The 14,164-nt window shown below is 36.8% G+C and overlaps 1 protein-coding gene across 20 annotated transcripts in view; it reads right to left on the bottom strand.

The window, feature by feature from the left end:
* The window catches only part of Celf2 (CUGBP Elav-like family member 2), a 778,786-nt gene that overhangs the window by 97,689 nt on the left and 666,933 nt on the right, over positions 1 to 14,164 (bottom strand). For all 20 annotated transcript variants that reach the window (XM_069990343.1, XM_069990336.1, XM_069990333.1 and 17 more), the window contains one exon: positions 10,039 to 10,121. In XM_069990343.1, the coding sequence (XP_069846444.1) occupies positions 10,039 to 10,121 (83 nt within the window). The remainder of the gene's footprint in view (positions 1 to 10,038; positions 10,122 to 14,164) is intronic.

Genomic DNA, 14,164 nt, shown 5'->3' with positions numbered 1-14,164 from the left:
CCAAAGTTATCTACAAATTCAATGTAATACCCATCAAAATCCCAACAATACTTTTTAATGATATAGAAGAAGCAATCCATAAATTAATATGGAATAATAGAAGACCCTGAATAGCAAAAACAATTCTTAGCAGGAAGAATAGTGCTGGAGGAATATCAATACCAAACTTCAAACCCTATTACAAAGCCATAGTTATAAAAACAGCTTGGTACTGGCACATGAACAGGCCTGAGGAACAATGGAATAGAATCAAAGACCCAGAAATGAGCCCATAGATCTATAGCTACCTATAGTTTTTGACATAAGATGGAAAAAAGAGAGCTTCTTCAACAAATGGTGCTGGCAGAATTGGCTATACATGTGTAGAAAACTGAAGTTAGATCCTTATATATCACTCTGCACAAGAATCAATTCCAAGTGGATCAAAGACCTACAGGTAAGACCAGATACCCTGAAAATAATTACAGAAAGGGATAGGAGAAATGCTAGGGCTCCTTGGCATCTATACTTCCTAAGTAAAGATCCAGAAACACAATCAATCAAAGAAAGGCTGGATAAATGAGATTGCATTAAACTGAAGAATTTCTGCATGGCAAAGGACTATCTAGCATGATAAATAGAAAGTCTATACATTAGACAAGGACCTCATATCTAAAATATACTTAGAGCTAAAAAAAATTAACTCTCTCAGAAACAATCCTCAAAGAAACAACAACCCCATAAATAAGTGGGCTAAAGACTTAGAGACTTCTCTGAAGAAGAAATAAGAATGGCCAATAGACAGATGAAGAAATGTTTAACATCTCTGGTCATAAAAAAGTGATTCAAGGGGAAACAAAGGAGGAAGCAACAATGCTTGATAAGAAATGAACTCATTATCTTGCCCATGTAATTGTAATTCCTCTGTACAGTATTTTCATAATAAAAAATAAAAAAGTGATTCAGATTTTCTACAGTAAGTACTCTCAAATTACTAACCTATAACTGAAGCAAATCAAGTCATACAGAAGGAGACAGTTTTCATTAAGTAGGACATGCATGACTTCAGACAAGGCATAGAAGGCAAAGAATAGTATTGCTAGATTGGAAAGAACTGTAAGAATCATTTAGTCCAACTACTTTATTTTGAGATGAAGAAAGGAAGAATTTCAAGTGCTTTAAAGTATCAGTAGAGAAGGGGATGGCAGGACGGATATGCATGTTGAGTACTGATGGGAAGCAATGACAAGAACAATGAAGAGGATAAATGAGAACATTTGTCATAGAGTCCCTTTCTGCAATGTCCCAGATGCATTGTTTACTGTTTATCTTTTCATCTCAAAGACTTGTGGGTAGTGAGAGCTATAATGATATGGTCCTGATATATTGTTTTATTATCAAAACAACTTTAATAGCTTATGTCATAATACTAATGAGACTTCCCAAGCACCGGTGTACAGTGACAGTCCATCATAAAGCAAGCAGAGAAATACAGGAAGCTTTTTATCTATCTCAAGTGAGCAATGCCTTTCCTTCCATTAACCAGACCTGCTGGAGCAGTGGAGCTTTAACACTGTCCCTGATCCTGGCCTTTGCGTTCCTGGGCTCAGACAATTCCCCTTTTCCCTATTAGTGGATAGGGAAGAATCATGGACTCCCAGAATTCTCGATATGCTTTCCTTCCTTTCCTGTTTCCTCACTCTCCCTCCCATACTCACTTTGGTCTAATGCTTGAGGCAAGAAACTGGCTGGTCTGCTTCAAATGAAAATAGTTTCCAGAATTATGCCCAGATTTCATGGAAAAGGTTGAAGTTGTATCATTTTTTAGGTGATGAATTCTCAGGTCTCTGGGTTCTGGGCCCATAGGCTGGAGGCCATTGGGCCAAAGGTTTCCCTCTATTTTACAACTTTTTTGAGTCTAAGCAAGTGAGCTGGGAGCAATCCTGTCATACCTGACTGAATACCTCTCAGGATATGTTCTCTACCTTGGCTTTTGTATCTAAGGGCCTCTAGCACAGCTCAGCTTGGCACTCACTCTTAATCAGTTCTTTAAAAAGTACTCTTAAAGAAAAACAAAGACCTAGTTCTTGTAGCTTTTATTTCTGCAAGATTTAAGTATTACTTGAAAACAACACATACAGCAGGTAAAAAAAAATTTTTTTTTTAGGCAGTCCTATGAGGCCAAATATTTTAACTGAAGGACTTCAGCTTTGTACATACAAATCTGAGAAGGCACATCCTGGTTTATATACCCCAAAGCAAACATATTTTATATGTCGGATTGCTCTGTAGAAAGTGTTCACTCTTACAGAAACTACAAATAGAAACAATGACTTAAATGCTATATTTCTTCCTGGGATCCAGAAGCTTCAAGCTAGTATCCCATTCTATTAAACAGATCAAACAAAGACAAGGATCATCAGTATTAAATGTAGTACTTTTTTTTTTTTTTTGTCCGTCGTGAGGCTTGAACTCTGGGCTTGGGTGCTGTCCCTGCACTCTTCAGCTCAAGGTGAGTGCTCTACAGCTTGAGCCACAGCACCACTTCCGGTTTTCTAGTGGTTTATTGGAGATAAGAGTCTCATGGACTTTCCTGCCCAGGCTGGCTTTGAACCGCAATCCTCAGATCTCAGCCTCCTGAGTAGCTAGTATTACAGGCGTGAACCACCAGTGCCCGGCTTTCACTATCAAATTTAAATGGTAGTTCTCAACTACCCTGTTGCATGCACAGGCTATCAGCCCAGACCTGAATCCAAGACTTATACCTGTACTAGAGTGCTGAGTTTAGGAAGCTTATCAAAGTTGCCTATGGAAAAGTATATGTTCACTTAACATAGTTGTTTCCAAGTCTTTTCCTTTCTTTACAATGGATACAATATCATTCTTTTTAATGGATGAGTAAAAAATGAGTAAAAAATATTTAAATATAGATATGTATATATCACATTTTCTCAAGGGACATCTGGGCTGATGCCATAACTTGGCTATAGTGAACAGTGATGCATCTGGTTGTGTGATGAATATGGTTGTGCTGTTGGCTTTACTGTATTCTGATTTGTAATATTTTGGGTAAGCACTCAGGAGTGGAGTTGCTGAATCATAGGGTAGTTCTATGTTTAATTTTTTGAGGAACCCCCATACTGTTTAAGTGAAGTCAGTCAGGGCCAGAGAGAGGAAGGATCCATGTTTTCCCTTTATATGGAAGCTAAACGTAGCTTACAAACTCAAAAGTAAATACGTTGCATGGTATGCATGTATATACAAGTATATTAATTGAAATATCATAGATCTAAGGGAGATCTCAAATAGTGTAATTCCTTAGAAAGCCAAAATTAAAGTTCACCAAATAAAACATCAGGAAGCAGGTTACTTGAAAGGTGTGGAGTAGGGAGAAGAGAGAGATGAATGAAGAAAAGAGGGAGAAAATGCAGACAAGAATCAATGTATAACAATAAAAACAATGAAGGAAGGGGTGGTTAGGAAAGGGATGGGGGAGAATGTTGAAAGGAGTGACACTGATCAAGATATATTGTTTTCATAAACTGCTTTGTTAAATGGCAATTCCTTTATGCAGTTACCGAAAGTGGGGAAAAGTATGTCGGTAGGCCAAATAAAAAACTTGGACCTTAATTTGTATAGATTGATATCCACATGTGTATGTACATAAATATGCATCTACCAGTGTATAAAGATATACATAAATACACCTATCTGTGCATATGAAACAAATCAAACCTCTATGGTAAAAATATGTAATAATATAAATCTACATTTACCTTATATTTTTGGAACATCTGGAATATTTATGGGCAGAATTGTCTTTAAAAAGTAAATCTTGACTCCTTTTGAGATGTTGCCTATTATCTAGGCACTAAATTTCCATTAGGTATTTAATAAAACATGGTGCAAGCTTTGATTGTTACAGTAGCAGTACCCATGTCTTTTATATTCCTTAGTATTATCAAGTACTGTCAAGTAACAAAAATTCCATTAATATTTGTTGAATGAATGCATTTTCTGTTATATATAAAAGAAAATTTGAGGATTCAAACCTGTTTGTAGAGATGCTTTGAAAATACAACTGGGAAAAATTTCACAAAATTTAGCCTAGTTAGGTTTTGATTCAAATGGGATGGCTTTAGGGGAAAATATCAGTAATATCAAGAGATGAGGATTAAGAGATTTATGACAAAAATAATGATGATGATAATGGCTCTGACAATAAAGACAATGAAGATATATTAATAATTAAGAGAGGTGTGTCAAAGAAAATGAATACCTCAAAAGAATGGACAAATTGAATTTGGTTCCAGTGAGAACTAAGCTGATCTACCAAAAAGAATAAAGTCTAGAAAGGACACAAGGGGATAATTCTATGGAGAGTTAAGTTAAATCTCACTTGGGAGGTAAGTGCCTACCCACACAAATGGCTTCTCCCAGTGCAAGCCAGGAAAGGGCTCATTCACTTCATGTGGGTGATCATATTAGTCCCAGGAGGCCACTTTATTTACAGCTTCTTCCTACTGGATCAGGCTCATTTGTTTTTATATCTCATATCTATGCATAGTTCTTGCTCATATTGTATAGGTTATTATAAAATACCTTTCAATATGCCGGTGCTAAAATGTAATGCTCTAAATAAATGTTCTCTTAGGGCAGTAACTCCTTAATATAAAATGCATCAAATAAAACTGGTAGTGATTCTAGAAAGAAAAGGGTAAGGCATATTCAGAGAAAATGTCTGGAAGAAATTTGCAATTAATATTTTACAAGACATTTAGATTCTACAGATTCTTTCTTGCTGTTAAAATTTAAGAGCTTTTTCAAAACTGTATCCCTGTTATTACATTCTTAATTAAATTAATTTATACAGTGAACGCTCTAATGATACTGCTGTAGACTTTCAATCAAAAACCATTATTATTAGAGACAGTATGTGTTAAAACCTTGAAGAAAACAGAGTGACAGAAGGCACGGTGCTACTTTGGCACAAGGATATTTGGCCTTAAAATGTGATTTTTAAAAAGGTCTTGGTAGTTTTTCTGAGCTTCAATTAAGGTCTTTTTGAATATTTATTTTTAACTGAGCAAAAATTAAGTCAATACAAACAAAAATCAATCTTCCAGGTTGCCTCTGTAAGGATATCTTTTCTCTCTGAGATATACAATGGTCGACAATGACTCCTACTGGATGACAATGCCAGTTAGTTTTGCCTACCTCAAATCCTCAAGAAAGGTGACTAATTGCTCGGTGTGGAGATGCATGCCTGTAATCTCAGTGTTCAGGAGGCTAAGGCAGGAGGACCTCAAGTTAAAGGCCAGACTGAGTAATACTGTCTCATAAAAGGTAGGGAAGACTGTAACAATGAGATGTACAAGATGCTATGTTAAAAACCAACTTTACAACTTGGTAGGAGGGAGGGTGGAGCTGGGGAGGTGGTGAGGAAAGGGATGGTAGGGGAAAAACAAAGGAGGGGTAACAGTGCTTGATAGGAAATGTACTCACTACCTTACTTGTGTAACTGTAACCCCTCTGTACAGTATCTTTACAATAAAAATATATATTTAAAAAAAGTCAGGAAAGGACTGTTTTTCAATATAAATTTGCTGTATCACCAAAGTAGAGGCAACCAAAATTTATCCAAGAATACAAATATTACAATAGTGGAGGGCTGGGAAGGTGGTTCAGTGGTAGAGTGCTTGCCTTGCATGCATGAGGCCCTGGGTTTGATTCCTCAGCACCACATAAGCAAAAAGAAAAAAGCTGGAAGTGGCGGTGTGGCTCAAGTGGTAGAGCGCTAGCCTTGAGCTGAAGAGCTGAGGGACAGCGCCCAGGCCCAGAATTCAGGCCCCACGACCGGACCCAAAAAAACAAAACAAAACAAAATACAATAGTGGAAAAAGTCAATCTAACAATGCTGCATCAAAGCTGATGGTTCATCAAGTAGGAGAGCCAGTGCACAGCCCTTCAGGTTATGAAAAGTACTACTTACCAGAAACCTCAAGAGAGAGAGAGAGAGAGAGAGAGAGAGAGAGAGAGAGAGAGAGAGAGAGAGAGAGAGAGAGAGAGAGAGAGAGAGAGAGAGAGAGAGAGAGAGAGAGAGAGAGAGAGAGAGAGAGAGAGAGAGAGAGAGTATGTGTGTGTGTGTGTGTGTACACAACTAGAATTTTGTCAGTAGAACAGAAAAGCCAAGAATGTATTTATGTCTATCTCCTGTCTTTCCTTTGCCTAGACCAACTAGAACCTTGTCAAACTTGATATTTACTGCCAATACCTAGCTTAGTGCCTTGCATACATTAAGTATTTAGTAATTCTTTCTGGTTTATTCATCTTACAAAATATCAGTAATTAATGAGTACTGTACACCTAAGATTTGATCTGTTGCTAATGCATCAAGCAACCATTTCTAGAGGAGGGCTTGATGAAACGGAGGAAAGAGACTCCTTGATTTCATGCTTTGCTGTCAATGTGGAGATGCCAAATTTGTTCCCTTGGCTGGTATCTCTGTATTTCTAGGATTTATGTGGAAGATTTCTGAAGAGAGCAGAGATTGTATCTTTCTCAGTTACACAGTGAAAAACAGCCTGAGAAATATAGCTTCAATTCTCTGTACTGTGTAGTGAAGTCTTGAACTTTCTCTTACTTCATGAGGAGAGTCTAACGTCTGTAAAATATATGCAAGACATGAAAAGAAGAGTCCTTCAACTGACCCTTCAAAGAATATGTCAAAGAACAGACATGTTCAATTGTATGGGACAGTCTTATCAGCTTATTTTCCCCTTCTTTATTAACCAAGTTTTGTTTTCCTAAAGACAGAAAGATGGTGAAAACAGGGGAAGAAAACCCCCCTAAACATTAATCCAGTTTAGTTACGTGATAAAAGTTCCTTTAAAAAAGTTGGTGCAAAACACCAACTGCAAAAGAAAACTACACAAGAAAAAACCCCCAACACTATTTGATCTTGTTATACATTGAAAGTTTTGGACACTTTTAAGACAGCAAGTGCCTTTTTAATGGATTTTACCCGCAGGAAAATGATTACAACCATAAAAGCTTTAAAGTGTCAGCTGGTGATGTATTTTTCTTTATCCTTTTTATTTTTATTCAGAAAGAAATTGAAGGCATATGGCAAAGTGCATCATTAATTTCTTATTAATTTCATAATATGAAGACAACCAGTTGAAATAATAGTGCTACAACTTTAAATTACCGAATGCACTTGGTATTTAATGAGAGATTTAGCACAGCAGGGTTTCTGTTAAATTAAGTTGTGCCTTCACATCACAGTGGGGAAACAGGTGTATATTGGTTTAGAATTATGGAAATGTTGACTAATTCCAAGGCTTGTAATCAAACAGCCAGGCACCCTGTAATATTTTTTCCCTAAGAATATGCATTAATCTTTTATGTCTGGTTCCATTTCTTCTTGTCCACCAAAGGCTCACAGCTGAAAGACAATCACTTTCATGGTTTCCCTGCAGCTGTTAAGGGTGATGTTTATATAAAGTTGCACACAACTCTTTCCCACTTACCACACTTGAAGTAGTAAATGTGTACATTGTAAAGGCTATGAATCTTACTACTAAGGCCTGATTTCAAATTTTTGTCTAACCTGCTTTAAATAATTAAGAATATGAAGTTAAGTTGGGTGAAAAAAATTCAATAGTCATCTTTACCAATTCTCAAATTACTGTCCTTCAAACTTGGTCTCCAAAGTTACCACTTGTAAATTCCACATGAAGACTCTTTAGGGAGAGGTAAAAAAAGTGGAATTTCCCCCCAAATACAAGTTTTATTTATTTACTAAGAAAAAAAATCAGAATAAGGAACCAAATAGGCTGTGGATGATGGCTCACTCTAATAATCATAACTATTAACAAGAAGATTAGAAGGATCATGGTTCAAGGAGAGACCTAGAAAAAAGACCTCATCTCCAAGAAAAAGAGCTGGGCACAGTGTTTTGTTCCAGCCATAGAGTAAGCATAAATTAGGATGAGTCAGTCTAGGCCAGCCTTGGGAAGAAAAGTAGGACCTTACCTGAAGAGTAACTATAGCCAAAAGGGCTGAAGGTATGGCTTAAATGAGAGACTGCCTGTCAAACAAATACAAATTGAATTCAAGGCCTAACATTGGGGAAAAAACACCACCAAAACAATACAAAAGATATCCCAAACAGAAGAATACTCATCAGAACTTCTATGCTTCAGCATGTCTTACTCATTCTAACTGGCTTTTGGAGAATTCTTTCACATGGGAAGATGGTAAGTTGGGAGCTATGTTTCTTGTAGAGAGGATTCATCCAAATTAGCCAAATTTTGCATTCAGCTAAAATGTGACACTAATTGTTATCAAATCTTATACCTAAATGACAAATGACAATTATTACCTGGAAGGGATTTTATATATTTATTATTGTAAAGTGTCTTTAAGAGAAAGAACACAAAGTGGTCTTTGTCTCTGATCAGGTGCCGGGAAAATACAAACTATTTTATTTTATTTTTAAAATACAAACTTTTATTGTCTCAATCAATAATATATCCTACACTGTAACCTCCTAAAGTTACATTGGAAAAACTCCATTTACATGCAAAATGAAGCTACTACTACTTTTTTTAAACCACTAAGCAAAGCATTTAAGACTTAATAAAGACAGCCTTACTAAAAACCACCCTGTAAGTCTTTAAGCAGTTAAACTGGAGTTACATATTTTCCTATTCTTTGATTTTCTCACATGAAAGATGAAAGCCAGGGGCTGGGAAGGTGTCTCAGTGGTAGAGTGCTTGCTTTGCATGCATGAGGCCCTGGGTTCGATTCCTCAGCACCACATAAACAGAAAAAAAAAACACCCGAAGTGGTGCTGTGGCTCAAGTGGTAGAGTGCTAGCCTTGAGCTGAAGAGCTGAGGGACAGTGCCCAGGCCTAGAGTTCAGGCCCTACGACCGACCCACCCCCCTGCCCCCCAAAAAAAGAAAGGTGAAAGCCAAAGTAGTATGTCTGAAAACCCAGGTTCATACCTTATTACCATTGGGTGATTAAGAAGCTAATATTCTTAAAAGCTTCTATTAAGCATCTTAGTACTACAAATATTATAAAGTTTTTTAGTGGGTAAATTACACAACATTATATTTTGGGGGCATTATCTATGTTCATGTGTGCATGCATTCACATGTGCATACACATATGTGTACTTCACAGATAGAGAAATTATTAATTGAAACATAATAAACATTTGATCTTTCTCTTATTTTTTTATCAAATCAGGTTTCACTATATTTATGCTGCTTGCCACACATCAATCATAATAACCAATGTCTATCATTATGATACTGAATTAATTAATTCATCACTGATTATTTGGGAAATGGAAAAAATCTTAACAGCATAAAGAAACTTACACTAACATAAAAAAACATAAAAGTACCAAAAATCCCTTAAAAATAATGTATTTTGATAAAGCTGCTATATGCAACTATTTGTTTCTAGTAAATTGTTCTAATCATCAAATATTACTGGGAAGCAAAAGGAAAATAATACTGTAAGCTTTGTATTTTCTGTTCTATATCAACAGGAAGCCACAAATTGGGCATTAAAACATTGACTTTGTTAACCATCATTGACTGTTTAGAAATCATTAGGAGGCTTAATATTATGGCTGTACAGGGTACATTTTGTCCTTTGAAAGAAAATCTACAGACTACATTTGAAAAGGGGCTCCTGGTGAGTAAAAGCTTTTCCTTTTCCATTTGTTGGGCTTCCCCCCTCTCCTTTTAAAATCTTAGCCCACCCAATACTCTTTGGCAGCCACTGTACTCAGTAGGGTCCCTCTGATTTTCTAACCAGGGGAATATGCTATTTGAGAGCTCTTCCCGTCAGAGTTAATGCCAGCATTTCTTTATGGGCTGGCCAGCAGGTCTGGCTACCACAGGCAACAAGGGTCAGCATACAGTCCTGAAAAGACCAAAGTCATTTTTGGCACTAAGAACCCATAACTAGAACCTTCAGTTGAAAGAACCATTTTCAAGCAATAAAGTGATTTTGGTACAAAAGTAAACCGACTCACCCCAGGTAAAGTTTTAATATTGTGCAGCGCATTCTGGGCCTCAAGTGCAGCTTTTCTTGTATAAAATGTTACGAAACAACAACCTACAGAGAGAGATGAAAAGGTTTTAGAAATTTCTGTGAATGCTTTGCTTAGATATAATGGAGACTGTGGTGAACAAATAATCTATTTAAAAGGATGCACAATTTAAAAATAATAAAATGTATGAGAGCAGTAGTAACGACATCTTGAGCATTTATGCAGTGCCTTTCATCTTAAATCACATTTATTAGCTTTACTCACGTTGGATATCAATTTATAGCTTGGTGTACCAACTATCTGAAATACAGCTATTTAGGAATGAGGTGGGAGGTGGGAATAGGAGGGTGAGGTGTTAATGGGTCTTGTAGCATAGCAACTACATAAAGAGAAATATTTAATCACAGTAACAATAGCATAAACTTACATTAACTGTAATTTTCTTAAAGGATAGCTCTAGAACATCACACTTTTAAAAAACACTTTCTTAAAAATTGGGATAACGCTTTCTTTTTTTCATAACATAGAATATAATGCATAGTTCTGTAACTATGACTACGCAATCAAGTTGTACCAAAATGGAAAGCTATTTTGTAACCAGTTTAGAAATCAGGTTACAATACAAATGGACATGTGCCCAATAGAGGTTATCAAACTCTGACCCTTTCATTGAATAGGGTGTGGTACATCTCCAGACTTCCCCTTTTCAAAACCCCTGGCACTCCAGGAGGCTAGGTCAGCAGATGCCCTCTTTCCAACCAACCTCTCCACCAAAGAAAATGATGTTGAAATCTTAGACCATTCCTTCAGAGTCCTGAAGGATGACTGTTATCCTTTCTTCAAATTATAAAAATACTAGTTAACAATTATTAAATCAGCATACACCTTCTTTGCACAATCAGGCTTGGAAAAGGGAGGGAGCAGACAAAAACTTTGCTACTTTTGATTAGGGCTGTCTCAAGTTAAGCCTAGAATAGAGGAAAAACAGAGGATGTGAAGCACTCATCATAGTTGGGAAACTCTACTTCATCTTTAAGAAAGGATTCCAATGTATAGAACCAGAGAGGGATAAGGGAGCTAGAGGGGTACAATAGGAAGAGCTAGAGAGGTACGAGTACACAAGAACAGCAAGTAGCATGAGAGCAGGGTAGAGTGCTATGACACTGACATTGGTTCTCTTCAGGGTAATGCGGCAAATACAACAAACTGCAGAACAAAAATGACAGTTTCAGCATTCTGATTTCCAAAATAAAAATTCAATGGAGTAGGAGGAACAAAGTACAATATCATGTATTCAGCATTCTTAAACAGATTGAAGATGTTTCCTATCATTTGGAAATTTGGCATCTATTGTCTTACACTTGATTTAATCACAACACACCAAGAATAAACACACAGAACTTCATCTTTTGGATAAAATATAGCATGGCCCTAGATTCTTGGCTTTAAAAAAAAACCCCAAAACACCATGTATTGCTGTGTGCTGATGGCTCACACCTGTTAAGCCTAGCTACTCAAAAGACTGAGATCTGAAGATCATAGTTTGAAGCCAGCCCAGGCAAGAAAGTTTGTGACAGTTATCTCCAATTAACCTACCCCTCCCAATAAAAAAAGAAAGCCAGAAATGGACCTCTGGTTCAAGTGCTAGAGCTCTAGCCTTGAGTTCAAGTCTCAGAAATGGCACAATTAAACAAACAAAACCCTCTAAATGTATTATCTGACTGATGGAAGGAGCCGAAGATTAAGAAAATTCTTGAAGTAATCACATGAAGAGACGGTCCATTTCTATTTATAAGCTTCACTTCAGCTATTTTGACTTCCTTGACCACATTTCATATGGACATACTACCTTTATGGAATTAACTAGCTACTTTATCTTCAATGGAATAATGTAGCCCAGAAAGGTTATATGAATTACAGAGGAATAATTTTAAACAGTAAGGTCCCAGTTTCTAGCAACTAGTATAATCACTTTTTCATTTTTTTGGTGGTGCTGGATTATGAACTCAGAGTTCTGCAGCTTGCTAGGTGAGTACTCCACTATTTGAGCCACAACCCCAGCAGCTTCCCCCACTTTTTGTTTCAATCATTATTACAATCATTTTTTAAAGGGAGAAAATATAAATTATGCTTCATTAGATTAGCAGAGAAAGAAAAACAGGGAGAGCTTTCTAAACACTTGTAGCAAAAACTGAATAAATTTTCCTTTCTTATGTATGGTTTATGGGGTCAGCTTCAGGACAAGGAAACAATGGGGACGTTCTGAATTTCAACTTCCCCTAATAACCAAAGCTTCCGATCAGAAGCAGAATCTGATACTTTCAAGCAGGTAGTGTTTGGAGATGAGACACTTAGAGTTAAGGGATGAAATTGTCTGGAAATTAGGAAGAGTAAAGCTTGGATAAAAACAAGTGCTCAGAGTCAAGAATAAAAAAATTTAAGTTCAAAATGAAAGATATGGATCATCCTAAAAGAACACTGAAATGACAGGGACTGAAATGGTAAGACAAAGGCAACAGGACACAGAGACAAAATAAAATGCGATGACTGAGTACCCCTGAATGGTGGGCCCTAAGCAACAGCGTGTTATCAGGCACAAAGGAAACTCCTGCCTTAGACACACACACACAAAAAATCACTAAATCACTGCCACTATTACAACCACCTAAGAATCCATGAGGACTACACAGTCTACCTGCTATTTACATATTAAAATGTTGCTCCTGGCAAACAAGACACTTAATTTTTCCAATTTTTATGCTAGTATGAATTTGGTTACCTATGGTGCTTTATTCTAGAATAAGTTTATTTTTAGTAAATATAAGGTAGATCAGGTGAGTGGGTTTTGTTCTTAATTTTTCTATTTGAGAAAGGGAAATTCTGGAGCTGGCATCTCAGCATTTGTGGGAAAGTAGGTAAAGAGGAGAAAGGAAGGTAGAAAGGAATTAATGTACAGAGGAGAATTGGTAAGATATTCCAAGTCTCTAGTTCCTACCAGGTTCACTCTTTCCTGTGTGACTGGTATGGTGAAATCAGGGCCAGATCAGTATAGGTCTTTTCAAAGGATGAGCAACACTTACCTCTTTTACTATATATCTATTTAAACAGAGATTCTTTAAGATTATATCAAAACAGGTTCTACTTTTACTAGGAGAATGTCTTCTACAACGTGGGTAATATACTTCCCTTACAGCTTGCTTATTTAAATACTAACAACACAGATGCTTATGCTTGGCGAGCAAACTTTCAACATATTTGTGTGAATTTAAAGAGTCCCATCTCAATTGAGTACAGCCCCTAGCCATAATCCAATGATAACAGAGCCCAGGCTACATTCCTTTCCTTATTCAGCCCCAGCTGAACAGCCTTGTGCAATAAATAACTTGTACACATATGAGAGACCTGGAACAGACAATAAGACTGGGAATATTATCTCAAGAGTCCTCCTTTGGTTCCATAGTTTGATTCCTGAGTGACTTAGAGAAAAATATATTTTCTCTGTACCTTATCTACTTTGGTTTCATTACTTCTAAAAACAGTGAAAGAAAACCACATCTTAAAATTTTCCCTTCCCTCTTGAAGGAAAAAATGTAACCTAGGAAGAAAGTAACCCCAAAGAAAATAACCCAAAAGACCACACAGACAGATGTCATGTAGAAGAAAAGATTTACTGCCAGCAGAGCTGACAAGGCCAAGTTCTCACGAGGAAAGGGCACAAATGGCACCTTCTGGCTCCTTGGAGGCCCCTTTTATATCTTTGGGACCGAAAGTAGGAGGTGCCTCACCTACTGCGCAGGCGCTGCTATCGAGGGCGGTGATTAGGTCTGTGAGATGGGTGTTTCCTTACACCTCTGAACTGTATGAATTATATTAGTCACAGTGTTCTATTCTTAAAAAATTCTTATTAAAATTATTTTTTCCACTATATGGAGCAAAAAATGACTTATAGTTCATTTGGCATACATGATGATTCACTTAATGAAAACAATGGTTATCTAATTTGCATAATAAATACAGCTCTCCAAATAAGGGTAAACACAGACCTCCTTCCCCAAGAGGACTTTGATGAGTTCATTTCTAGAATTGGAAACTATGTGAAAGATTGGTT

Source organism: Dipodomys merriami, unplaced genomic scaffold (assembly GCF_024711535.1).
Source record: "Dipodomys merriami isolate MVZ:Mamm:240054 unplaced genomic scaffold, mDipMer1.0.p SCAF_4, whole genome shotgun sequence".
NCBI classification, from domain to species: domain Eukaryota; kingdom Metazoa; phylum Chordata; class Mammalia; order Rodentia; family Heteromyidae; genus Dipodomys; species Dipodomys merriami.
This window is presented reverse-complemented; position numbering and strand designations above follow the sequence as displayed.